This window comes from Microcaecilia unicolor, chromosome 10 (genome assembly GCF_901765095.1).
Source record: "Microcaecilia unicolor chromosome 10, aMicUni1.1, whole genome shotgun sequence".
In the NCBI taxonomy this organism is placed as follows: Eukaryota; Metazoa; Chordata; class Amphibia; order Gymnophiona; family Siphonopidae; genus Microcaecilia; species Microcaecilia unicolor.
The window spans coordinates 143931179-143958003 of NC_044040.1; the positions used below are offsets into that span (position 1 = coordinate 143931179).

The 26825-nt window shown below is 43.7% G+C and overlaps 1 protein-coding gene across 3 annotated transcripts in view; it reads left to right on the plus strand.

The window, feature by feature from the left end:
- GIGYF2 (GRB10 interacting GYF protein 2) overlaps positions 1-26825 on the plus strand; it is a 734963-nt gene that overhangs the window by 537076 nt on the left and 171062 nt on the right. For all 3 annotated transcript variants that reach the window (XM_030217174.1, XM_030217173.1, XM_030217175.1), the window contains 2 exons: positions 17644-17802; positions 25536-25775. In XM_030217174.1, coding sequence (XP_030073034.1) covers positions 17644-17802; positions 25536-25775 — 399 coding nt within the window. The remainder of the gene's footprint in view (positions 1-17643; positions 17803-25535; positions 25776-26825) is intronic.

Consider the following 26825-nt stretch of genomic DNA (forward strand, 5'->3'; position numbering starts at 1 on the left):
TTTGATGACCGCAGTTATCCTCTCCGATTGCTTTGTGTATTTTAAAATACAATTAATTCTCAGCTCCTGCTGTCTAGTTCTTGGATGTAGATGCCAATCTCGATCACTAAATCTTGCTCTTTTTTAGCCTTTGTGATCATTTTCCCAGGATGCCCTCTTTCTACAAATTTTTCTTTCATATCTCTGGATTTCTCTCCATATTTTAGGGTGGAGTCACAGATTCTTCTGTATCTTTTGAATTGTGAGAAAGGGAGACTACCTATTAAATGTTTGGGGTGCATACTGTCAAATGCTAACAGTGAATTACTATTTGTTGGTTTGGTGTAAATCTCTGTGTGTAACTCTTGTCCTTTCTGGATCCATATGTGTAAAAAAATTCATCTGATGTTGGTGTATATTATAATGAAATTTAATTGAGGGGTGACATTGATTGAGTTCCTCTACGAACTTTTCAAATTCCTGCGTAGTCCCGCTCCACAAGACAAATATGTCATCAGTGAACCGGCCCCAATAGATTATTTTACCCCATCCTGGAGAACCATAGATGTACCGTTTTTTAAACCTTTCCATGAATAGGTTCGCTATGTTCGCTATGTTCTGGGGTCAATGACAGCGGCAGTGGAAGTGGTGCTCTGAACAAGGACTTGTATGCAACTGTTACAGGAATCTCTTCTCAGCCGCTTATCTTTGATGTTACAGAAGTATGACGACCATCTTCCTTGGATGCTGGTTGCCAGACTGAGTATTGCAGTGGTGGTTGTTGCCCAGGAATTTCATCAGAGCTCCCTTTCCGATAATGCAATGACAGGTGGTGACAATTGATGCCAGCAAATTGGGTTGGGGAGCTCATTACAAGTTCCACCTGGTACAGGGCATCTGAATGGAGCAGGAGTCTTAGTGGTTAATAAATCAGTTGGAGTCCAAGGCAGTGTGGAATGCCTTACCTGATTTTGCTGCTTTTCTGGCGGGGGGCCCTGTCTGAGTTTTCTCAGACAATGCGATGGTGGTGGCTTATATTAGCAAGCAAGGCAGGACCTGCAGTTATCCGATGGCAGTGGAGGCAGCCTCCCTCATGAGCTGGACGGAGAAAAATCTTCTCTGCTTGTTGGCAGTTCACATCGCGGGGGCCTTAAATGTGAAGGCAGACTTTCTCAGCAGTGAATTTTTTTAGAGTGCATTTATCCCTACCTATACCTAGGAAGAAACAAATCACCCAAGGCTGCAGCAGTTTGCTCTTTATTAGATACCTTATCAAGTATTTGTATAATTAGCAGATCAGTGATAATCTCACTGGAAGTACATAACATTGCTACACAAAATTACTTTTATATCTGAGACTCCAAAGAATATACAAGCACTGAAATGCTTTTATTATTCTCCAAATATATGTATAAGAGATTCAAGACTAAGTATGAGAAAGCAATTGGATTACTTGCCAGATACAATTGATTGGTTTCTCATATGAGAGAGCAGCACTGCTTGAACAAAGGTGCTGGCTGTGTGTGTCTCACTCCAAAGAAATAGGAAGTACACTCCTTTTTATATGCCCATTTAGGATGCAGACAAAATGACAGTAACACACCTTAAAAGATATAATATATTGTAGTCATCACCTTAGTAACCATATATGGTACCATTTATCGTATGTGCTTGGCTTTTTTTTTTTTAGCATTGCTCGGAATCTTCTTGGGAGACCACTCAGTTCTACATTTCTGACCATATCTTCTTGGGTGTAACTGACTCTGCCCTGTTGGTAAACCGCACCATCCTGTTTATGAGGTTTTTGCACCCTAGCCCTTCCTTATTTTGCCGCATGGTGTGTCCCAACAGCTCAGGAGTCTTACTGGAATTTCAAAGTTCAGATTACAGTTAAAGGCCTGTAAGCTTGAACCAAAGCTCATAGCTGTAATAATAATAGCAGGCACTCCTTGGACCCAGGAAAATGGGTTTCAGCTGATTATGAACTGATGGGATTCTCTGCTTCTGGACTTGATGGTGACGAAGAGGAATGTCAGCCTGCCCAAGTTCTTCAGACATTGGAAAGTACCGGACTCGATGGGGATCAATGCCTACTGCTGCTGTGGCCAGAGACGCATCTACTTTATGTCTTTCTTCCTTGACCCATAGTAGGCCAAGTGTTGAACAAGATTGCATTGCACCGGGGTTGAATAATTCTCACAGCCCTGGATTAGCAGCAGAGGCTGTTTTACATGACCCTGATTTGACTGATGGAGGGGGGGGGGGGGGAATCTTCTGTCTTCCACAGGTACGTGGCCTACTGAAACAAGGTCTGGTGCTCATGGAGGATCCATGCCCCTTTGGTCTTACTGCTTGCCCATTGAAAGGGCTCTGTTGAGGCGCAAAGTTTATTCTGATTCGTTCATTGCTGTCTTGCTGCAGGTTTGGAAACACTCTACATCCATGGTGTGGAGGACGTTCGAGGGCTGGTGTTCTGAGTGCGGACTTTCCCCCTTCTCTGCTCAGATCGTGCACATCCTAATGTTTTTCCAGGCAGGTCTTCCGAAAGGATTGGTGTTGGGTTCTCTTTGGATACTTTTCTTTGCTTTTCGGAGGTGGGAGTCTCTCTGTTCACGGTTCCTTCCTTTCCTCTGAAAATGGTATCAGTACTTTATCTCAACCAATCTGTGGCGCTTTCTTCCTTTCACAGAGAGGACAAGGATCGATGTTTTTCCTTGAAACTTCTCAGTGTGCATAGAGTCTGCTGGTTGATGAACACAATTTTCTTTCCATTAGTCCTTTCCACTGTTCAGAACCCGTGGGATAGTTATCAGGTAAGACCTAATTTCACCATCTTCCCTGTCTCATCTTTCCTCTCCTCTAGGGCAGAAGCGTAGCTAGGTGGCGCGCAGGGGGAGCGGTTGCTCCCCCAACTGGATTTCCAAAACTGAATGGCGCCTATGCGCCTGCTACTCCGTCTCCTGCCGCTCCTGCCTTCCCACGCGGAGTCCAATGGAAGTTAGAAGAACAACTGACTCCGAGTCTGCCCTGCGCTGACCGACACCCAGTGCCTGCCCTGGGCCAACCGACGTCCAGTGCTGCAGCCTGCCCTGGCCCTACCTGCCCTGCTACATACCGGCCATCCGGTTCGCCGGGAAAAGGAGCATCACAGGGCTGCTGAGGCCCTCAGCGCTGCTCACTAACACAGCCGCTCTCGATGTCGTCGTTCCTCCAGGTCGTCCGCCCACCTCGTGCACACACAGTGCAGGTCGTCACGGTGTTTATGTTTGGCAGGCACCTGGTCCTGCACTAGAGAGTGGACTGCCTGAGCCCAGCTGTCGACGATGCTGGGAGTGGAACGCGGAGCCTCAGCCTCACTCAGCTTCAGCCTGAGCTCTTCTTCTTGACTGATTCATTTCTGATGAAAGGTAAGGAGACAGACCTACTAGAAGGCAATCGATGGACAGGAGGGGGGTAGGTCACACTCACACAGCCCTTTTTGCCCATAAAAAAAGGAGGGGAGACACTGAGACACACACACACTCTCTCTCTTCGTTCTTCTTCTGCCATTAAATAAATTTAAAAAGGGGGACATATAATGGAAATAAAATACACTGGGTGTGGTGTGGTGTGGTGTGGGTGGGGGGGGGGGGGGGCAGACCAAAATAGTCAAAAGAAGAGGGGTCATCAAGGGAAGCAAGAGGGAGATTTTAGAGGGGGGGGGGAGCAAAGGAGACCCAGGGAGGGGGGACAGGGAAGCAAGGGGCAATGTCCAAGTAGATTGAAGAAAACAGGAGATGGGGTGTTCCTATCTAGTTCCAGTTGGATAGGCAGTGCCTTAAAAGATGGAGGACAAAGATTGTTTTCTTTTTTACTTATTTGATAGCTTTTTAATTTATTCGCAAAGCTTCCCATATTTAGATATAAATATCATGAAATAAAAATTGAACATCACTAAAACAGGTTAAAAATTATTATAGCTGGTAGAAACTGCAGTTATAATATCTGCAGTGGCGTAGGAAGGGGAGGTGGTATCGGGCTGCACCCGGGGGGGGGGGGTGCACAGCAGCAGCAAACCGCCCCGAGTGGCAGCCGCCCTCGCTACACCACTGAATATCCACCATTTAATTTTGTGCAGCTTGTGAGACTATGGGAAGTATATACAGAAAAGGGCCCACACAAAAGTCATTAACCAGAGTTTTGGTGATTTTAGCCATTCAAGAAGTTTGTTTCCATCATTTTGGGTGTGTGTTTTTGCATGTGCCTAGATCAATTTATTTTATTTATTTATTTGTAGCATTTGTATCCCACATTTTCCCACCAATTTGCAGGCTGAATGTGGCTTACATTTGCCGTAATGGTTGTTGCCATTTCCGGGTAACAGAATTGTAGATGGTATTGTGTTAAGGTGCATACATACATGGTAACATACATGGAACATAATATATATGGAATGGATCATGGCGTGTGTGTATATATATATATATATATATATATATATATATATATATATATATACTACTTAACATTTCTAGAGCGCTACTAGGGTTACGCAGCGCTGTACAAATTAATAACTAAGAACGGTCCCTGCTCAGAAGAGCTTACAATCTAAAGGACGAAATGTCAAGTTGGGGTAGTCTAGATTTCCTGAGTAGAGGTGTTGTGATTAGGTGCCGAAAGCGACATTGAAGAGGTGGGCTTTGAGCAATGATTTGAAGATGGGTAGGGAGGGGGGCCTGGCGTATGGGCTCAGGGAGTTTGTTCCAAGCATGGGGTGAGGCGAGGCAGAAAGGGCGGAGCCTAGAGTTGGCGGTGGTGGAGAAGGGTACTGAAAGGAGGGATTTGTCTTGAGAGCGGAGGTTACAGGTAGGGACGTAAGGGGAGATGAGGGTAGAGAGGTAAGGAGGGGCTGCAGATCGAGTGCATTTGTAGGTTAGTTGAAGAAGCTTGAACTGTATGCGGTATCTGATCAGAAGCCAGTGAAGTGACTTGAGGAGAGGGGTGATATAAGTATATTGGTCAAGGCGGAAGATGTGCGGCAGAGTTCTGGATGGACTGAAGGGGGGATACAGTAGGTGGCTAAGTGGGAGGCCGGTGAGGAGTAGGTTGCAGTAGTCAAGGCGAGAGGTAATGAGAGAGTGGATGAGAGTTCGGGTGGTGTGCTCAGAGAGGAAGGGGCGAATTTTGCTAATGTTGTAGAGGAAGAAGCGACAGGTCTTGGCTATCTGCTGGATATGCGCAGAGAAGGAGAGGGAGGAGTCGAGGATGACGCCGAGGTTGCGGGCAGATGAGACGGGGATGATGAGGGTGTTATCAACTGAGATAGAGAGTGAAGGGAGAGGAGAAGTGGGTTTGGGGTGGGAAAACAATAAGTTCAGTCTTGGCCATGTTCAGTTTCAGGTGGCGGTTGGACATCCAGGCAGCAATGTCGGATAAGCAGGCCGATACTTTAGCCTGGGTTTCCGCGTTGATGTCTGGTGTGGAGAGATACAGCTGGGTGTCATCAGCATAAAGATGATAGTGGAAACCATGAGATGAGATCAGGGAGCCTAAGGAAGAGGTGTAGATTGAAAAAAGGAGGGGCCCAAGGACAGATCCCTGAGGAACTCCAACAGAGAGCGGGATAGGGGAGGAGGACGAACCATGAGAGTGTACTCTGAAGGTACGATGGGAGAGATAGGAGGAGAACCAGGAGAGGACAGAGCCCTGGAACCCAAAGGAGGACAGTGTGTCAAGAAGTAGGTTGTGATTGACAGTGTCAAAAGCGGCGGATAGGTCAAGGAGGATGAGGATGGAATAGTGACCTTTGGATTTGGCGAGGAACAGGTCATTACAGACTTTAGATAGTGCCGTTTCTGTCGAGTGTAGGGGGCGAAAGCCGGATTGAAGCGGATCGAGGATGGCATGAGAGGAGAGAAAATCAATGCAGCGGCTGTGAACGGCGCGTTCAAGTAACTTGGAGAGGAAGGGTAGGAGGGAAATGGGGCGGTAGTTGGAGGGACAGGTAGGGTCAAGAGATGGTTTTTTGAGGAGTGGTGTGACCACAGCATGCTTGAAGGTGTCCGGGACAGTTGCAGTGGAGAGAGAGAGGTTGAGGATATGGCAGATGGTGGGGGTGATAGTAGAAGCGATGGTGCTAAGGTTGGTGGGGATGGGGTCTGAGGAACAGGTGGTGGATTTCGAGGAAGAGAGGAGATGGGCGGTTTCCTCTTCAGTGATATCAGGAAAAGAGGAGGAGGCCTGGGTTGGTTGGTTGAGAGAGTGGGTTATAGGATGAAGAGGAGGAGAAGGTTTGGTGGTGAATTCGAGGTTGATCTTCTGGACCTTGTCACGGAAGTAGTCGGCCAGAGATTGAGGAGAGAGTGAGGGGGGGAGGGTGGGAGCAGAGGGCACTTTGAGGAGGGAGTTGAGGGTGGCGAAGAGACGACGAGGATTAGAGATGAGGAAATTAGTCAATTGGCTGTATTAGTCCTGTTTGGCGAGGAATAGGGAGGATTGGAAGGAGGATAGCATGAATTTGAAGTGAATGAAATCAGTATGGGTGCGAGATTTCCTCCAGAGGCGTTCAGCCGAATGGGCGCAGGAGCGAAGGTATCGGGTGCAAGGGGTCAGCCAGGGCTGGGGATTGGTACGCCTTGTGGGACGGGAGATGGACGGTGCAAGGGTGTCTAGAGCAGAGGAGAGAGTGGCATTGTAAGTGGAGACAGCTTTGTCAACAGATTCAGAGGACATGATGGAAGGGAGGAGATCAGAGATACTAGAGGATAAGGTGGGGGGGTGGTCAACAGCCTGGAGATTTCTGGAAGTAGTATTTAGTGTTGGGCGAGAATGAGGGGGAGGGTGCTGAAGTGTGAATGTGATTAGGTGATGGTCAGAGAGAGGAAGAGCTGATGCGCGGAAATTGGAGGGTGAGCAAGTAGAAGAGAGGACGAGATCAAGACAGTGGCCAGATTTGTGAGTAGGGGTGGAGGAGCTCAGTTGGAGGTTGAAGGAGGAGGTAAGAGTGAGGAACTGAGAAACATACGAGTCGGATGGGTTATCAATGTGTATGTTGAAGTCACCAAGAATGAGGGATGGGGATGAGGGCTCAAGAAAAACGGAGAGCCAGGCATCGAAGTCGGTAAGGAAGGAAGGGAGGGACTTATTAGGGGGGCGGTAAATGACTGCAACTCTGAGTGGCAGCGGATGGAATAGGCGGATGGAGTGAACTTCAAAGGATGAGAAGCAGTGAGACTGAGGTAGGTGGAGAGGTTGAAAACTGCAGGAGAGCGAAAGTAGTAGCCCGGAGAAAAGATAGCCTCCGTGGCATAGGGCCGCGATTGAGGCAGAGTCGTCAGGGATGAGCCAGGTTTCAGTTAGGGCGAGCAGTTGAAGGGCATGGGAGATGAAGAGATCGTGGATGAAGGGAAGTTTGTTGCAGATTGAGCAGGCGTTCCACAGGGCGCATGAGAAGGGGAGGGAGGAGAGGAATAGAGATGAGATTGGAGATATCGCGGGAACATCTGCATAAATGAGATGAGGACGAGGACAGGTGTGGGGGACCTGGGTTGGGATTGATGTCTCCCGCGGATAGCAGGAGAAGGAGCAAGAGAGTGCGGAGAAGGGTGGGTGAGGAAGGGTGACGAAGGCGACGAAGACGGGATGCGCTTAGGAGGAATGGGGAAGGGTTCATGGCAGGAAGGAGGTGTTGAAGGTTGAGAGCTAGGAAGGAGGAGGAGGACAATAGGGATGGTGAGGTGGTGGGGGACAGGGGTAGGTAGGGTATTGCAGTAGTGAGCAGGACGGGAGAGGACATGGATGGGTAGTGAGATTGTGTGGTATACAGCGGTGGGAGGGGGAAAAGATTAGGGAGGGACAGGGCAAGGAGTAGAATGTGAATGGGGGCCATGAGTAGTGACTGAGGTGTTCACAGGGCAGGTAGATGGGCTGGGAGACAGGCAGGTGAGGGTGAGCAGTCGAGCAGGAAGTGATGAGTTGGTAGGAAGATGGGCTGGGAGGCAGGCAGGTTTCAGGGTGGGCAGTCAGTCAGGTGATTGGCTAGTCAGTCAGTCAGGAGATTGGCTAGTGGGCAGGAGCAGGTGGATTGGGCAGCAAGTTGAATGGCTAGCAGGCAGGAGCAGGTGAGTATGGTGGAGAGCACAGCAGCAGTACTGGAACAGGCTGGAATGGTATGAAGCAAGAGCTGGCGGACTAGAACAAGCTGAAGCAGATGAACTGGAGCAGGCTGGATCAGGCAGTCTGGAGCAAGCTTACTTATATGGTAATGAAGAGTACATTATGGTATAGCATGAAGGTTCCTGAGTAATAAATTGGAATATAATAAGCTACGTTAGGTCATCGACTATAGAAAACCATGTTTGGCATGGGGTTTAGGGTGGTAGTGTTTGTCGTGTGATAAGATTTCGGTTTTGTAAAGATCGTGTGTAGTGTTTTTCTTTAGTATTTAAGATGGATGTTTATGGTACGCCTTCTTGAAGAGATCTGTTTTCAATAGCCTTCGGAAGATGGTTAGGTCTTGCGTTGTTTTTCTGGTCTATGGTAGTGCGTTCCATAGCTGCGTGCATATGTATGAAAAGCTGGTCGCGTATGTGGGGTTTATATTTTAGCCCTTTGCAGTTCGGATAATTGAGATTGAGGTATGTGCCTGATGATCTATTTGCGTTCCTCATAGGCAAGTCTATGAGGTCTGACATATAGGTCGGGGCTTCTCCGTAGATGATTTTGTGGACCAGGGTGCAGACTTTAAATGTAGTTCGTTCTTTTAATGGGAGCCAGTGTAGTTTTTCCCTTAGGGGTTTTGCGCTTTCGTATTTCATTTTCCCAAATATGAGTCTGGCTGCTGTGTTTTGAGCGGTTTGAAGCTTCTTAATGATTTGCTCTTCGCATCCAGCATATATGGCATTGCAATAGTCTAGATGACTTAGCACCATTGATTATACTAGGCTGCAGAATACTTCCCTTGGGAAGAAAGGTTTGATTCTTTTAAGTTTCCACATTGAGTAGAACATTTTCTTTGCTGTGTTTTTTGCATGGTCTTCGAGAGTGAGATTTCGGTCAATTGTGACTCCCAGAATTTTCAGGTTGTCTGATACCGGAAGGATGTAATCTGGGTGTTTATGGTATTGAGTTTGATTGTATTGTATTGTGAGGACAGGATGAGGCATTGTGTTTTTTTCTGCGTTTAGCTTTGTTGGAATGCGTCCGACCATGAATTCATTGTTTGGAGGCTATGTGTGATTTCATTTGTGATTTTGGTTATGTCTTGTTTGAATGGGATGTATATCGTGACATCGTCTGCATATATGTATGGGTTGAGTCCTTAGTCGGATAGTGATTTGGCTAAAGGTGTCATCATTAGGTTAAAAGGGTTGGTGAGAGCGGTGATCCTTCTGGTACTCCGCATTCAGGTTTCCATGGTGTTGATGTTTTTGATTTGGAGGTCACTTGATAAGTTCTTGTTGTTAAGAAGCCTGTAAACCATCTTAGTACGTTTCCTCCAATCCTGAAGTAGTCTAGGATGTTCGAGAGTATTTGGTGGCTAACCATGTCGAACGCACTGGACATATTGAATTGTAGGAGTAGCACATTGTTCCCAGTTGCGATTAGTTGCTTAAATTTGGTTATGAGAGTGCTTAGCACTGTTTCAGTGCTATGGTTGGATCGAAATCCTGACTGTGATTCATGTAGTAACATAGTAACATAGTAGATGACGGCAGAAAAAGACCTGCACGGTCCATCTAGTCTGCCCACGATAAACTCATATGTGTATACCTTACCCTGATTTGTACCTGTCTTTTCCAGGGCACAGCCGTATAAATCTGTGCAGCAGTATTTCCCATCTCCCAACCACCAGTCCCTCCTCCCATCACCGGCTCCGGCACAGACCCCGTATAAAAAGTCTGCCCTCCCCCATCCTAGCCTCTCAACCACCAACCCCTCTTCCCCCTGCCACCCAATTTCAGTTAAGCTTCTGTGGATCCATTCCTTCTGCACAGGATTCCTTTATGCCTGTCCCACGCATGCTTGAATTCCGTTACCGTTTTCATCTCCACCACCTCCCGCGGGAGGGCATTCCAAGCGTTCACCACCCTCTCCGTGAAGAAATACTTCCTGACATCTTTCCTGAGTATGTAGTATAGTGTGTTGTGGACCAGCAGCAGTGCATTGCTCTCTGTGCCTTGGCAGAGTACAGGAGCACTCCTGCTGCTGGTGTTGCTAGAATCGTGGTTGAAGAGCACAAGTCTGCTGCTGAAACACAGCAGAGAGGTCAGCTCCAGTGCCCCCAATGCTTCACTCTTCAGTCATGATACTGACAACACTAGCAGCAGGAGTGTGAGACCGATGGCAGAGGTAGGGAAGCACTCCTGAAGTCTTCTCCATAAAGTAGAAAGCAGCACAGTGACACAGAGGCCACAGGGTCCATACAAATGCTACGTGTTTAATCCATTTCTACCCCTTCTGAGTTCCGACACAAACTTCTTGTTGGTGTGGATATCAGAACTGCAGTGCACATAAGGTCCAAGAAGACCCTACACTGCTTTTCCCTTGAAGCATATCATATGTGGATTTATTCAAAGAAATTGTTGTCTAGATCTGTATTGGTTGGTTTGGGATTCAACTTTATCATTCTTGAGTTTCCTTTTTTAAGGACTTTGATTCGCACACTGTCTATAATATCTTTTTCCTCCACCAGGGAGTTACACGTGCTCGTACGGTTTCCTGTGGTTTCCAGCTTGACTTACAGTAGTCCGCTTTTGTGGTCACTTCAAAAACTTTGTATCTGAAGGTGATTAACAATGAGTTCAAGCAATGCAAAAAAGAAACTTTCCGGATGGGATAGAGTCAAACTTAAAGCCGACAAGGACCGTGAAAAAGAACTAGCTAAGTGTCAGCGCATTGATGATTTTTTTTATCGAGCTAGCTCTCAACATGTTGGTGCTGCTATTCCTAACAATTGTGAAGCAATTCAAGCACAAACTGATGCCGCTGGTGGCTCAAGTGAACACTATGTAAACACCGAGTCTGAGAGTGATATTCATAATGAAAATGAGGAAGAAGCAGCTCGGTCTATGAATTCCAACACATCAATTTCTGCTCGAAGTGGCACCAGCTTATCCTGTGGAGAACTGCCTGACAGCACTTTTTTCCCATCGAATGATGATATTGAAAAGAATAGTAGAACCTAACTTTGATCCATTTGACAGTGAAAACCAGGAAGAAGAGGAAACTACAGTTAGTACAGTACTTTGTGAACTTATTGATACAAAAGTGGACTTTCCAACAGATCCATATTTATTTTGAAATAAATCCATCACACCTCCTCTGATAAGTGCATTACTCCAACAGGGTCCTTGTCAACCAGGACTGAAAAAGAACTTTGTATTTCCTAAGGGCAAAGATGGGCGGCACTTTAGTATGTTATGGTACAAACAAAAACATGAGAAAAGTGGCCGTGAAAATGATAGACAGTGGTTAGTATATTTACCCAGATCAAATGCAATGTTTTGTTTCTATTGTTGGTTATTCTCAGGTGCTTCATGTTCAGATAACCATACATGGAGCAATCCTAAAAAGGGTTGCAAAAATTTTAACAAGGGCATTGACAAAATTGAAAAGCATGAAAAGTGTGAGAGTCATAGAAAAGCAGAAAAAGATTTCTTTCTTACTAGATTTCATCTGTTAAGAGATAAAACTGTTATTTCAAAACTTGTAGCTGCAGAAAAGAAAAAAATAGAACAAAACAGAATGTTTCTGAAGCATATTATTGATGTAGTTTTATTCCTTGCAAAGCAAGGATTACCGTTTCGTGGTCATCGTGAGCATAGAGGTTTGGCTGGTTGTGGAACGAATGAGGGGAACTTTTTGGAACTGATTAAATTGTTAGCTAAACATGATACATTTCTTAGCCAGCATTTGTTAATGGGTGATCGAAATGCAACATACCTAAGCCCTGACATACCCTTTCGTCACAAGTTATAGCACTGATTGTCAATGAAATCAAGGCTGCAAAATATTTTGCTGTGATTGTTGACTCCACCATTGATATCAGCCTAATGGATCAGTTTTCTTTATCATTATGGTATGTAACAAAATCTGGTGATGCTGTTGAACACTTTGTCCAGTTCATTGAATTGCCAGGAGTAAGTACAGACATTTTTTTTTATGTTCTCATGTCTGCTATAAGTAACCTGGGGCTGTCAATAAGTATGTGTTATGGACAAGCATATGATGGAGCAAGCACCATGGCTGGTGAGATATCTGGTCTTCAAATGAGAGTTAAGGAAGTTTCTCCCTATGCTTTGTTTACACATTGCTGTGCTCACAATCGAATTTATAGCGTCAATTAAAACAAGATTTAAAGTGTTCAGAATAGAATATTCTTTGGAACTTTAGAAAGTTTGTATTCTTTTTTTTTCTGGAAGCTTACCTCGCCTTTCAATCCTCAAAGAAGAGCAACACAAACAAATTGAATTGTTTGCATTATCATTAAAGAAATTATCTGATACGAGATGGGCGAGTAGGAAATCAGCCATAGAAGCAGCCATACAAAATTTGCCTGCTCTAGTTGTTGCCTTACAAAGAGTTGTGGATGGAGAGATGAAAAACTGCACATGTAAACAGCTAGCTGAAGGAAAAGGTATTCTTGCAACGCTACGCACATACGAGTTTGTGGTCTTCCTTGTGTTTGGGGAAAGCTGCTATAAAAGACATTTACACTGTCTACATACTTACAGAAAAGTACCATTGACATATTAACAGCATCTCACTTGATCCAGCTTTATCACACAGACTTAACTAACATGCGCAATGATTATGAAAATGAATTTAAAGAAATTGAAGGGGAGGCTACTGAGCTAGCATTAAAGTGTGGTATAACTACATAATATAAAGCACAGAGAGTACAAAAAAGGAAAAGGTTTCATGAGGAACTTGCTGCTGATGAAATGATTTCTGATGCTAGGAAGCATTTCTTGGTGGAGTCATAGTTGGTCTCCTTGGACAGAGTTCTTACAAGTACCCAGGAGAGGTTCCAACATTTTCAGGAGGTGGCATCCAAATTTACTGTGCTTGATCCTAAACATTTTGATTCTGAAGAGGCTGATGCCAGATTACAAATCCTTGCACACCAGTATGCCTCTGTTCTTGATGGCACAAGTGTAATTCTGGAAGAATTCAGCTCCTTTAAAGGCTTGATGAAAGAATTTTCAGATCCTACCCTAAACACGGCTAGCAGTAGTGAAGAGGAAATTAACATAAGCACTGTAGTCAACTTCATGATTGCTAATGACATGTGCTCAATATATCCAAACATTACTACACTTTACCAGATCTTTTTAACATTGCCCATAAGCAGTGCTTCTGCAGAAAGGTCTTTTAGCCGCCTAAAGCTGATAAAATCTTATTTGCATTCTGTCATGAGTGAGGACCGACTATCCAGCTTAGCTCTTCTGTCAATAGAAAGGGAGCTCGCTGAGGCAATTGACTACAGCACTGTGATTGATCATTTTTCCAGGATGAGGCCTAGGCGCAAAAGGCTTTGTTAAAGTTTGTTTACTTCATTCATTATAGCACCCCAAAGTTATAGGCAAAGCACTGAATAAAATCTAGTATTGAATCTTGAACAGTACTTACTTGGTCTGTACAAGTCTTTATCTGCTGTCATCTTCTATGTTACTATTTTAGGGCCTGATATTCAGAAAATAAGAAATGTTCAACTTTGTTTATTGAAGTTTGTTTTTTCTCTCTGTTTTAAGAGGCATAATACAAAACTTACTTGTAAGTTGATTAAAGTGTCTTTAAGTTTCAATAAAAAGATATCAGTGTAAACATTTGTTTTGTATTTATTAACCTGTATTTCTGTAAATTCAGATTCAGTACTGTACCGGTACTGTCACTAAATCCACCTCAGCATTTTACTAACTGCAGCCTATTGTAAGAAATTCCACTTCTCAGTACACAAATGCCAACGTCTTGCCATGCTAATATAGAGTGTAAAAAATATTTCTTCTGTCTATGTTTCTATTTGTGTTTTCACTTGACTGCCACTTGGCAGTACATTGTAAAAAGGTCAGAGAAGTTCCTATTTGGTTGTTACCTTTATAAGAGAGTCAGAGCCTAGGTACATTCCCCTTGGAAAATGTGCTAATCCCAATGAGACTCTAAAGCAGCCACCAGTGTCCCTTAGACTTAGCAGTGCCTTGACATTTCTAGGAATGTCTAGTTGCATGTTCTCTGCTGTGGGATGCTATCGCTATGGGCGGCCTACCCTTCTGGCGCCTATTTTACAAAAGTCTGCTCCCCCAGACGTCAAAACCTAGCTACGCCTCTGCTCTAGGGTATACATATTTAGTCATTTAGTCTCCTCTCATAGAGCTTTTGGTGTAGACTCTGCACTATTTGAGTAGTCCTTCTTTGGACCATTTCCACTCTGTAATCTCTTCAGAGGTGTGGCTTCCAGAACTGGACAAAGTACTTCAGGTGAGGTCTCATCAATGGCTCTTTGTTTGACTGTCCTTAAATAACCTCATATTCCTTTTTCTCTAGCCACCAGCTTGTCACACTGCTTCTGTGCCTTGACATTATCAAATATTTTAACCCCAATATCTCTCTACTGCTTTATGGACTGTAGAGATATGGTACAATTTGAGGCCTACTGCCCAAGTTAAAAAACCCAGAACCTAGATTTGAGGCCTAGGGGTTTGCTTGCTGAATGACTTAGGTCAAGGAGAATGGCCTGTTGCTTAAAAGAAGTTTCTAATTACAGGACAGTTGGCAGTGGAGAAATGAAACTGAACAACTGATAAGAGAAACGAAACTGATCAAAAATAGCATGAAGCAAACAACACCTATGGTAGGTGTGAAAGAACGGGAAGCTCAGAGGGGGTAGGTGTTAGAACATCTGCAGAAGAAGCTTCCGGAGAACATTTTGCGGTCAGGGTGAAATCTGATAATCAAATTGATAAACGAGATCTATGAGAGCCCATAGAGTTCAATGCAGTCAAGAGAATATAAAAGCTGACAACTTTTGATGCAAGGGGTATATTCCTGAGGCATGACAGACCCAAGAGGTCAGGCCACATGAATCTCCTCCTGAAAGAACATATGTGTGCATTGTAATCGTATATTACTTGGTGAGTATTAAAATAAACTTGTAATCCTTAGAACTAAAAACTTTCTCTCCTTCTCTTTCTTACTATACTCAGTGATGGAATCAGATGTATATGATAATAGATTTCCCCAAGTTCTCTCTGACATTAGACAATCAGTCTAACAGATGAAGCGTACAAGTTAGTGTTACTCTCTCTATATCAGAATATGATCAAACTCAGTAAATAAAGAGAACCTGGAACATTATTATCTCCTAAGTTTCAGATTAACAGAAGACATGTACAAGTCTGTTGGAATGAGATTTATTTATTTATTTATTGCATTTGTATCCCACATTTTCCCACCTTTTTGCGGGCTCAGTGTGGCTTACAATACATTATGGATGATGGAATTACAATTTGTTAGAATTCGGTTATGGATTACATTGTGAAGAGTTATACGAGACAAATCAAATGTCGTTAAGGAATATAGCAATGGAAAAGAACAGTGAAACTTTGGAAGGAAACAAGGGAACCTAAAGGGCAATGTATAATAACAAGAAAACATATGGAGATGGAGTCTAGAGGTCTTAATGTGGCAGCCTTAAGTCCCCCAGTACTCGGTGAAATGCCTGGTCCATTGTCACTGAGTACTGGTCCACTGTCAACTCCCCTAATAACACCTAGAAGAGGGGAATCTAGAATAGGACCATAAAATTTCAGGACCTTGGTATCAACCCCTCAACTTGCATTTGTTACCGTGAATTTCTGTGCCCCAAGTACATAACTATGCATTTATTAATAGTGAAAATTATATGCCAAATAGTGAAAAATATATACATCAATCATTTTTAGATAGCTTCTCCTTCTATCTGTTCCCTCAGTGTGTCTACAGTGTTTGCAGATCTTCGTCATATGCAAAAAAAAAAAAAAATTCCCCTAACCCCTCTTTCATCCCCTCTGCAGTATTTCTCACAAAGCTACTGAACAGAGTAAGCCTCAGGTCTGAACCCTGAGGCAGTTCACTCCACTTTTCTTCAGAGTGAGCTCCATTTTTCACCATACTCTGCCATCTATTATTCTACCAATTTTAGTCCAGTATACCCCCTTAGATCTCCCACCCTAGGTTGCTCATTTTGAAGCTTAGATGCAGGGCACCATCAGAAACTTTACTGAAATCTAAGTGCAGTGCATTGAATGCCTGCCCACTGTATCTCTGTTCTGTCAAAGAAAGCAATCAGATTTGTCCGATATGGTCTCTCCTCTAAAACCATGCATCCTGCTGGATGTGAGATGTTTCACTTGCTTTCTTCAGAAGAATCTCCATTTATTTTTCCACCACAAAAGTCAAATTGATAAGCCTGTAATGTCCAGTCTCCTCATTACTGCTTTTGTTTTGTTTTATTTATTGCTTCAGTTTAATTTATTGCCATGGGTATCTTCCAAAGCAGTTCATAAGAACAACACATATCCTTCTCCATCTTGCAGAACAATTCCCATCTCCACGGATATACTGGCTAGATTCTTCAGAACCTTTCTGACCTCTGAATATTCTAGGATGTATCTCGCCTAACCTCGTGGTTTTGTCCACTCTGTTTCTCCTCACAAACCTTTTCTTTAGTGAATGGTGTGACATTTATCTTGCTGCTATTAAATGCCCTGACTTTCTTTTTGGTGGTGCTTCTCCAGTGCTTTCTTCAGTGAACACCAAATAGATGTATTTAGCATGTCTGCTTTTACTTTGTTCCCTTCAACACTATTCTGCTCACTCTTACAATTCCTCCTTTGCCCTTCCTCCTTTCACAGACATATCTGAAAGTGTTGTCTCCTAACTTTAATTATTTCTTTTTTTCCATTAATACCTTTGTCATCCCGATTGTCTTCTCTGCTACTTTGCATGTACCAGATCTTCATGTACTCCTCTTTCTCGGATCCCTTGTAATTTTTTATGCACCTTATTTCTCTTACTTGTGTTTAATATAAATATGTGTTGCTTTTCTTATAGCTTCTGTGGTTTGGCCCATTGTTTGTCACCTACATTCTCTCACCCTTCCAGCATGTACTTAGACAACTCTAGTAAAATGAGGAAGTACCTTTTTTTTTTAATTCAGAAATTATAAATAGCAACTTTGGTAAAATATTCATGTTAGAATTTGATAATCATTATTAAATAAAATTGTTAAATAGAATGTTCTGTTTGTTAAAGACATTGATCTATTTTTAACTAGTTGACATAAATTCTTCAATTGTAATAACCTCAAGACCGGGTCCCTATATTTCATTGTTGTCGTATGTGAATGCAGAGCAAAAAGAGGCAAATCACCTAATTCTGCAGACTCCCGCTTATTCTGAAACTGTATAAGAATGCTGTAACCAAATAACCAACTCAAAGTTGAGCTTTAATCAAAAATACTCGTGTGTTCTAGCCTTTGCTTTTACTAACCATCTACTCAGGTATCCCTTTGTATCTGGTTGTAGACACTGGAAGCATAGTCATTTAGGATGCCACCATGCAAAGTGTTGTCTCTCTGGGGTTTTCTTTCACCTTTCAAGCATTCTGCACACAATTTTGCATTGGCTTTTTTGTCCTTATGTGCAGGAAGAAGCCTTGAGACGCCAGAGGGAACAGGAACTTGCATTACGACGACAACGAGAGGAAGAGGAGCGGAAACAGCAAGAAGAAGCACTTAGACGATTAGAGGAGAGGAGGAGAGAGGATGAGGAAAGACGCCAGCAAGAGGAGCTGCTTAGAAAACAGGTGAGAATGTGCTCAATTTGTTCATCCAGCTAGAAGCGAGATTCCCATCTATTTCTTGATACTAGGGCTGTACATTTAATGTGTTAATATCACGATTAACCTGGTAAATGTTTAACTACCGTTAAACATCCCCCGAATCCAGCTTTGCCTTGTCTTTTCTCCATGACATCTCCCCCTCCCACTGGTTTACTCATTTTAGATGGTCTGGAGCACATGCACCAATCCCCTGCTTCTCTCTTCACCGTGGCTGTAGTGGCAGAAAGCAAAAGACAAGCACAGGGCATTCCCCTCTGCGTGCTGCCACTGGCTCTGCCAGACTCAGAAACAGGAAGTTAGCTATAGATGATCTGGAGCTCGTGTGCTGATCCCCTGCTTCTCTCTTCATCGTGGCTGTAGCAGCAGCAAGCAAAAGGCAGGCGCAGGGACATTCCCCTCTGCGTGCTACTGCTTGTTCTACTGGGCCCAGAAACAGGAAGTTACTTCAGGTGTAACTAACTTCCTGTTTCTGGGTCCGGCAGAGCCAGCGGCAGCACGGAGAGGGGAACATCTCTGCGCCTATCTTTTGCTTGCTGCCACTACAGCCACGGTGAAGAGAGAAGTGGGATTGGCACATGAGCACCAGCCCATCTAAAATGAGTATGCCAATGGGAGGGGAAGAGCACATGGAGACATGATGGGGCAAAGCTAGATACGGGAGTTGGGGGAAGAGATGGAGCAACTCAGGATGTTGGAGGTTGAGGAGAGACAGGGCAACGCAGGATATGGGGATGAGGTGAGACGGGGCAGTGCACACTATGGGGGAGTGAAGAGAAACGGGGCAGTGCAGAGTATGGGCGAGTGAAGAGAAACGGGGCAGTGCACACTATGGGGGAGTGAAGAGAAACGGGGCAGTGCACACTATGGGGAGAGGAAAAGATGGGGCAATGCAGATATATGAAAGACAAGGCAATAATAGATGGTTGGGGGTGGGGAGAGAAAGGTGGAGCAATGAGGGATGATGGTTTTGTTTTTGTGGTAGTGATGGTGGGGAAAGGAGACGAGATGGAGTGATGGTAGATGGTTGGGAGCAGGACTGAGAGACTGGGTAATGTTGGATTTTGATGGTGTATGAGAGGGAAGAGATGGGTGATACTGAACAGTGGGGGGAGAGAGACAGGTGGTGCTGGATGGTGAGAGGAAAGAGAGATGGGTTGTTGGTGGATGATGGAGAGAGAGGAGCAATGTTGGATGGTTGGGGAAAGAGGGAGAGACAGGGATGACAGGGGAATAGAGGGATAGATTTGGAAATGGGGGGTGAAAGAAAGAAAAAAGGTTGATGGTGGACATGAACAGAAGGTAGGAGAAGGGAAGAGAGGGAAAATGCACATAGATGGCAGGGAAAAGAAGAGAGGATTTACAGCCCATGGATGGAGGAAAAGGGAAGAGTTGGAAACTAGATAGACATGAGAAGGATGCAGAAAAATGGAAGATTTGGACATGAAAGATGGATATAGGGCAGGGAGTGAAGGAGAAAGGAGGAGAGAAAAGATATAGTGAATGGACAGGAGGTCCTGGAAACAGAGTTCAAAGCACAGAGACAGGGAAGCAGAACCAGAGACAAGGAACATGATGATTAGAAAAACAAAATCACCAGACCTCAAAGGTAATAAAAATGATTTTATTTTCAGTTTAGTAATTTGAAACATGTCTGTTCTGAGAATGTACTTCTTGCTGTCTATATTTTCTAATGCAGATAGTACTGACAAAAAATTCAGCAAAGACAGTGGTGGATAAACCAGTATAAAGCTGAATATAATTAAAACAACCTTAACATTGAAATGGAAGTGGTGTCAATTTGAAAACTATTTTTTGGTTTATTTATAGTGGAGAAAAAGACCTCAACAGTCAAAGCATGGCAATATAACATCAATATAATTAATGCCAGCATTTCATTGACTCCATTATTTTCAGAGGTCATAAAAAATTCCACTGGATCGTGATGTGTATCTCCTACTTAAACAAAAAAGTTACTTAGCTTATGCTATAATACCCAACGGGGCTCTCCGTTTCAGTCTGCAATCTGGCTTCGTCAGGGGGCCAAGTAACCGATGGCACATCACGATACCTTAAGCTATGGCGTCCTTCACTCATACGACACCAGTAGCTCACTACCAGTGTCATATGAGTGAAGGTCTTTTTCTCTACTATAAATAAACCAAAAAATAGTTTTCAAATTGACACCACTTCCACTTCAATGTTAAGGTTGTTTTAATTATATTCAGCTTTATATTGGTATATTTTCTAATGAACAGAGGGAAGAGTGAGTGAGGATGCGTTACAATTAATCGTGCGATTAAAAAAATTTTATTGATTGGGCGGCCCTACTTCATACAGAACTAAAATAGTACATAAACCTTTGTGAAACTCAGCCTGAGTACATGAAATATTTTGAGTTTCAATATAACAGTTTTTACTTTATGGGGTTTGGTGAACTATCAGAGCTGGACTGGAGGTACGGAAGAAATTCCATCATGGATGTTCCATTAGCAGTGCAAGGCGGATTGCCATTTGACTAATCAGATAAATGCTGTGTGAAAATTGTGAAACATCTTTCATTGTATGAGGTGATATCATAGAACTCTAGGACCTGAAAAGCTCATATGCAGATACTCATGAATTTAAATGTCCATTGTAGCATTGTGATATGCTAATTCAGAACATTAAATGTGCTGTGATGTTTCCTTTAGTTCATCCCTTAATTATGATGGTTGTAATTACATGAACTGAGCACATTTACACATAACAATTTATTTTAGTTGGTTAATTGAGTTTTGTTTTATTTATATATAATTATTAGTATTTAGTACCATTAATTGTGGAAGTAAAATAGTAAATGTTAGCAGATAGACATGCACGGTCCATCCAGTCTGCCCAGCAAGGTAGCCAGAGTTGAATCTGACACACTACACAGGTTCAGCTTCTTCATGATTATCCCTGGTTTACTTAATCTCTCTCTCTTCCTGCCGTTTTTGGGACAGACTGGTCTGCCCAGCTCTGGTCCTACTTCCCAACTACTGGAGTTGCTGTCAAAGTCCACTCCGGCCTTGATTCTGATCTGTTTTTGCCATTTACAGGACCTAGACCATAGATGTCTGCCCGATATTGGTCTTACTTCCCAACCTCTGAAGCTGCTGTCAAAGCTCACTCCAGCTATGAAGTCATTTAAGGTTTGCTTTAGTTGGATTCTATCTTTTTAATATATAGTGATCTTCAATGTTTATCCCATGCCTTCTTGAATTCTATCACCATTTTTGTCTTCACAACCTCATGCGAAAGGACATTCCAGGTATCCACTACTCTTTCTGTGATTTACTTCTAAGTCTCCCACCCTGCAATCTTAACTCATGACCTCTAGTTCTACTGCTTCCCCGTCTATGAAAAAGATTAGTTTGTATGTTAATATCGTTAAGTACTTAAATATCTGTTTCCATAGCATCCCACAGATCAATCCAGAGACCAAGTGGATTATGTCCCTCTACCAGCAGATGGAGATAGAGAGATTCCGAGGTTTACTGTATGGGAACATGTGCAGACACCTTAACCTCAGTATTCTCTCTATCTCAGCAGGTGGGTGGACATTTCCTGTGCAGCTCTGGTTTGATCTTCTAGCCTGTTCCCTCTGGCTTAGTTGAAATGGGGGTTTGAGCGTGGCTCGGTACAGCTGTTGGTGCCAGGTCCCTCCCCCCTTCCCACCTCTGTGGTCATCTTATGAGCTGATGGTCTCTCTGACGCGTGACAAATGTGCTCCCTCCTGCCTCTAAAAAAAGGCGATATTGATTTTTATCTTCTGTCTCTTCTGAATCTGCCTCTGCTGGCCGGTGGCTGCTTCGTGTCCTTGAAGGTTAGTATGCTAAGCTGGCGATGTCTCTCTCAATGCCGTTGTCTGCCGCTACCTGCTATTTTCATTGGTTCCCTCATTGTATGGCCTCTCATCTTACTACTTACAATGGTTTTTTTTTCTGCTTTCTTTTCTGCTGCTTTGCCCCAGGAAAATGCGATGTAGCAGGCTCTTCGGCGTGTTTTTTTTTCTGTTGAGCTCCGTGCTGGTCACGCACCGTGTATGCCATCATGCCGCCTCCCCTCATGGAGCACAGGTTGCTGCTTGACCGTGGGTCGCCACCAGGTCGTTGCACCACCAAGCTACTTCAGGGTATTTTTTCCCTGCTCTGGCTGTCGGTGCAGTCGGTGTATGCCTAGTGGTGTCAAGCGTGTTGGGGCTGTTGACTGCTTCCATTTCCCACGCTTTCCTGTTTGGGGTTCTTTCTGTTTAAAAAAAAAAAAGGCCTAGTTTTAGGGCGTGGGGCCTCTTTGGTGGGGCATATTCTGTCCCTATCTCCCTGGGTTTCATTTGTCCTGGAGTTTTCCCAAGGGAGACCTTGATGCTGCTCAGGGTTCTGAGGCCCCCTGGAGTTTTCCAGGGGCTCTTTCTTTCTTTTTCTGGATACCCTGTGCTTTCAGTTTCCTAGTGTGAGAACCCGTTTCCCTGGAGCTCTCACACTCTCTCTCTCTCTCGTCTGCCTTGCGGGAGAGAGGCCCCTGTTGCCCTTGTTGGGGGGACTCCATGGTCAGAGTCCTTGACGGGCATCCTCAGGTACCCCTTCGCCTGTCCTTTGGGGAGTCTGGTTGCTGGTTGGCCTGTTTGGAAATCCCGCAGGACCAGTACCTGGTCTGCCTTCCCTCAGGGTCTTGTTTCTCCTGCCAGAGTGTGTGACGGTGGCTTGGGCTGCTCTGGGTTTCCGGCAGCATCTGGTTTTGGTTGCAACCCATGGCTGAGGGGTGTCCAGGCGGACTTGATTGGCCATGGGCTATCTGGCTCCTGCTTTTCGCTGTCTGCCTGTCAGCCTAGACGGGCATTCTCCTAGTCTAGCCCTTCATTACCTATTCTTCACAGCTGGTTCCTTTCAGGGTGGTGGCTATGCTGAGCGCAACCTCCTAGCATTCTGTGCTTCTTATCTCTAGCTAAGCTTAGGGCAATGGTGGAGTCCTCCCTTCTCTATCTGGATGGCCCTGATTTTTGCCCAGGGGTCGGGCATACCTTCCCCTATGGGGCTCTTATGGTTTCCCATCGTGTTGGCTGGGAAGGTGAGCCATGCTTCGCTTCCTTTCAGCTGGGGCGCCTTGGGCTGCGGGCTCCATCCTTGCAGGAGCCCACCCCTCCATGTTTTGATGCATTATATTTCTTGGGGCGGGGTTACTTCTCCAGGGGGCTCTTGGCCCTTTCTCCGTGGAAAGTCTCTTTGGCTTGCTCTGTTTGGCCATCAGGCTTCGTCCCTTTGTGGTAGTCGAATGGGACTGGAGGTTGGTCCTTTGCTATTTCTGGAACTTGGTGATTATCACTCCCTCGCGGGTGGTTGTCCAGCGCACTCTTGTGTTCTGGGACCATGCCTTGTGCTGTCCCTGGAAGCAATGCCGTACGTTATCTCTAACGGCCACTCCTAAATCTGCATCTGGACGTCAAGCCTGGCCCCTTTCTCTGAGAGATGTGTTTCGTCCCCTCTTGGGAGGGCTACCCGGGCTCTGTCTTTGGTTGTGTGCTTCGCTTGGCCATTGAGGCTAGCTCCTTCCCTGGTTTTTGTGCCTGGCCCTGTTTTTGGAGGTTGACGCCTGCTCCATTTCTGGAAGTTCTGTAAGCCATATTGAACCTGCAAATAGGTGGGAAAATGTGGGAGACAAATGCAGCAAATAAATAAATAAATAACTTGGATGTCAACCTTTGCTTCTTTTTTTTTTTTTTAAGCTCATGGGATGTTGAATCTTACTCTGACCCTTGAGTCAACATATGTTGTATTAATTAAAGTATTTATATGAAGCATTATTGAAAAGGTGAAGTTTAATAAATCATTTATACTTAAAAAAAAAACAGTGACAAATATGGTTCCTAAACCTTGATGAGGTTAGCCTATTCACTGAGTAACACTGCTGAGCCCTTTAATGAGTATATATCCTTCAGTATCCTTGAGTGTTTCTCATCTGGCCCCACTTTGATTTTTACAGTTGTTCATAAACACTTTCTTCTGTGAATGGTGCAATATGTACTCCACTTCCATATATGCCTTTATCATCTGACAGAGGTCATCCTCCAGGATTTTCTTTCGTGAACAGAAAATTGAAGTATTTGTTTAATATGTCTGCCTTCTCCTCAAACACTCTCCACATATCAGTTCTCAGCCTCTTTGTCTCACAACTCAATTTCTAGCTTTCCTGCTTTCCCCAATATACCTGAAAAAAGTCTTGTCACCTCTTTGTAGACATTTCTTCTTTGTCTGCTCTTTCAACAGCTGTATTTCTCGCTTCATATCTTTTTTTGTAGTATTCTTTTGTGTGTTCTTCTGTACTTCATAAATGCCACCTGTTTTGCCTTTATTTTTTCAGACACTTCTTTGGTGAAACTTATGTGTTTCCTTTTTCTCTTGTTTTTGTTTACTTTCCTTACATAAAGATCCATTGCAAATTTTGTAGCTCCTTTCAGCTTGGACCACTGATTTTCCACTTCTCCTATATCCTCCCATGCTGCTAGTTCTTTCGTCAGGTGCCTCCCCTCATTTTACTTAGCATGTTTGAATTCTAGGACTTTGTTTTGTGTGTCTACGCTCCCTTTTAGATCCTATATCAAACCATATGGTATAATGATCACTACTGTCAGGGGGGCACCCACCCAGACATATTATACATTTTCTCCATTTGTGAGCATGAGATTTAGCGTTGGTGAATCTCTAGTGGGTTCTGTCACCATTTGTCTGAGGAGAGCACCTTGAAAGGTATCTACTGTCTCTTTACTTCTTTCTTATTCTGCAAGTGGAACACTCCAATCTGTATCCAGCAGGTAGAAATTTCTCAGTAACAGCACCTCCCCTTTCATTCGTAGCCTTTGGATATTTACAAGCAGATCTTTGTCCAGATTTTCCATCTGTGTTGAAAGTCTGTAAACGATACCTGTGTGAATAGAGGTTCCACGTTCTTGCTCCAAGACGATCCTTATCACTTCCTCCTTTCCCTTATTACCTGAATTTCAGCTGCTTTTTTATTGTTTTTCACATAACAGTGCTGCTACTCCACCTTTTTGGCCATCTCTACCCTTCCTAAAAAGATTGTAGTCTGGTATGGTTCCATGTCATTCATGGGTGTCATTAAACCATGTCTCTATGATAGCAACAAAATCTAAGTCTACCTTTAACATCAGGGTTTGCAGATCCGGCACTTTGTTGCTTAGACTGCAAGCATTCATACTCCTTGCTTTTCAACTATATTTTATCGACGTGCAGTCCAAGGCGAACTTGGGTCTTTTAATTGCAGCAATGCATAAATGAGCTGGTGATAGAACATGGAGGCTTGACCCCTCTGCTGTCACAGAATGGTTGCTCTTACTACTACAGTTTGTTGATAGAGCTGTGTAGGGAAAAACAGGTTTAACTGAACATGGAAAATCTACTCCTGACTTGGTTAAGCCTTGCTAGGCAAAATTTGAATCATTGGTTGAAGACTGATGGTAATAGTTGTAGTACACAAAGAATGAAATGAACCATATGGCAGAATTAATCTCTTATAAAAGAGAGTTTGAGCTGATCACGAACCTCTTATAGGTGGGATTAAAATAACATGGCAACCAAATTTCTTCTGACTAGAAACATTCTTTGTGTAGCAAAAATTCATTAAATACTTTGAATCTCTTAAACTCTCTTTTACCTTGTAAAAAGGAAGAAGAGGCTGCTAAATGGGCCCAAGAGGAAGAAGAAGCAGCGCAGCGGTTGATGGAAGAAAACAGGATACGTATTGAAGAGGAAGCAGCAAGATTGCGGCAGGAAGAGGAAGACCAAAAGCGGAAAGAGCTGGAACTGCAGCGACAAAAGGAGTTATTGAGACAGAGACAACAGCAGCAAGAGGCACTAAGGAGGTTACAGCAACAGCAGCAACAGCAACAACTTGCACAAATGAAGGTAATGTCTTGCTTCCATGGTAAATCACAGAATTACGGTGAGGGTCCGCCAGGGCGGAGGAATGCCAAGATTCCACAAAGAAATAGCACAGAAATGAGTTGGAAATAGACCAGGCAAACCAGAAGCAATTTAGGAGACTTCAAATAGTGATAAATGGTTTATTGATAAAGACTCGACACAATAATGTGTTTCTGCAGTTAGTGTTTCATCAGGAGTCTAATTTAAATAACTATAAAATATGGTAAGATAATGACACAGAAAAAAAATACATAAATTGTGGAGCCTAACTCCTGAGAAAGAGATGACCCTGTTGAGACGGAAATGGGAAAAAGATATAGGGAGGGATTTGCAATCATGGGATATAGTAGCACAAATCAAAAGAATTCCATACCTGATAGGGGGAACTGATTATAGAGAATGCGCATTTAGAATGATACACAGGGCATATTTTACTTAGGTTCAACTGTATAAATCAGGGGGTATTGAAACAGCTCTTTGTTTAAAATGTAATAATGCTGAGAACTCCATTTATCACGCGATGTGGAACTGTGTATTAATACAACGATATTGGAGACAAATAACTACTTATCTTACAGGTGTATTATGTAGTAGAGTAGCTATGAATCCATTGCAACTAATATTAGATATGAAGGAGGTACAACCGAGCTTAAATGCAGATAGAATACTGCTACGGCGCAAATTATGTCTGATAGCAAGGAAATGCATTATGCAACACTGGACTACGCACAATCCGCCAAATTTTTGGCACTGGCATAGTCAGGTGCACCAATTGATGGTCTGGGAAGCAAAAGAGACTAAAGGAAATGATAAAAGAAAAACGCGATTTCTTAAAATCTGGGGACGTTACTTGGAAAAAATGACACAGAGAGGGCGGAGTCTTATTATTAATACTTTATGAACGGATTCTGTATGATACCAGAAACACTTAGAGTTTAATATGGGTTACAGGGGAGAGCACAAAGAATGGGAGGGCAGGGGGGATGGGGCTTATGGGGGGTTGGGCACGGGGAAGGGGAACTAGTTGATATA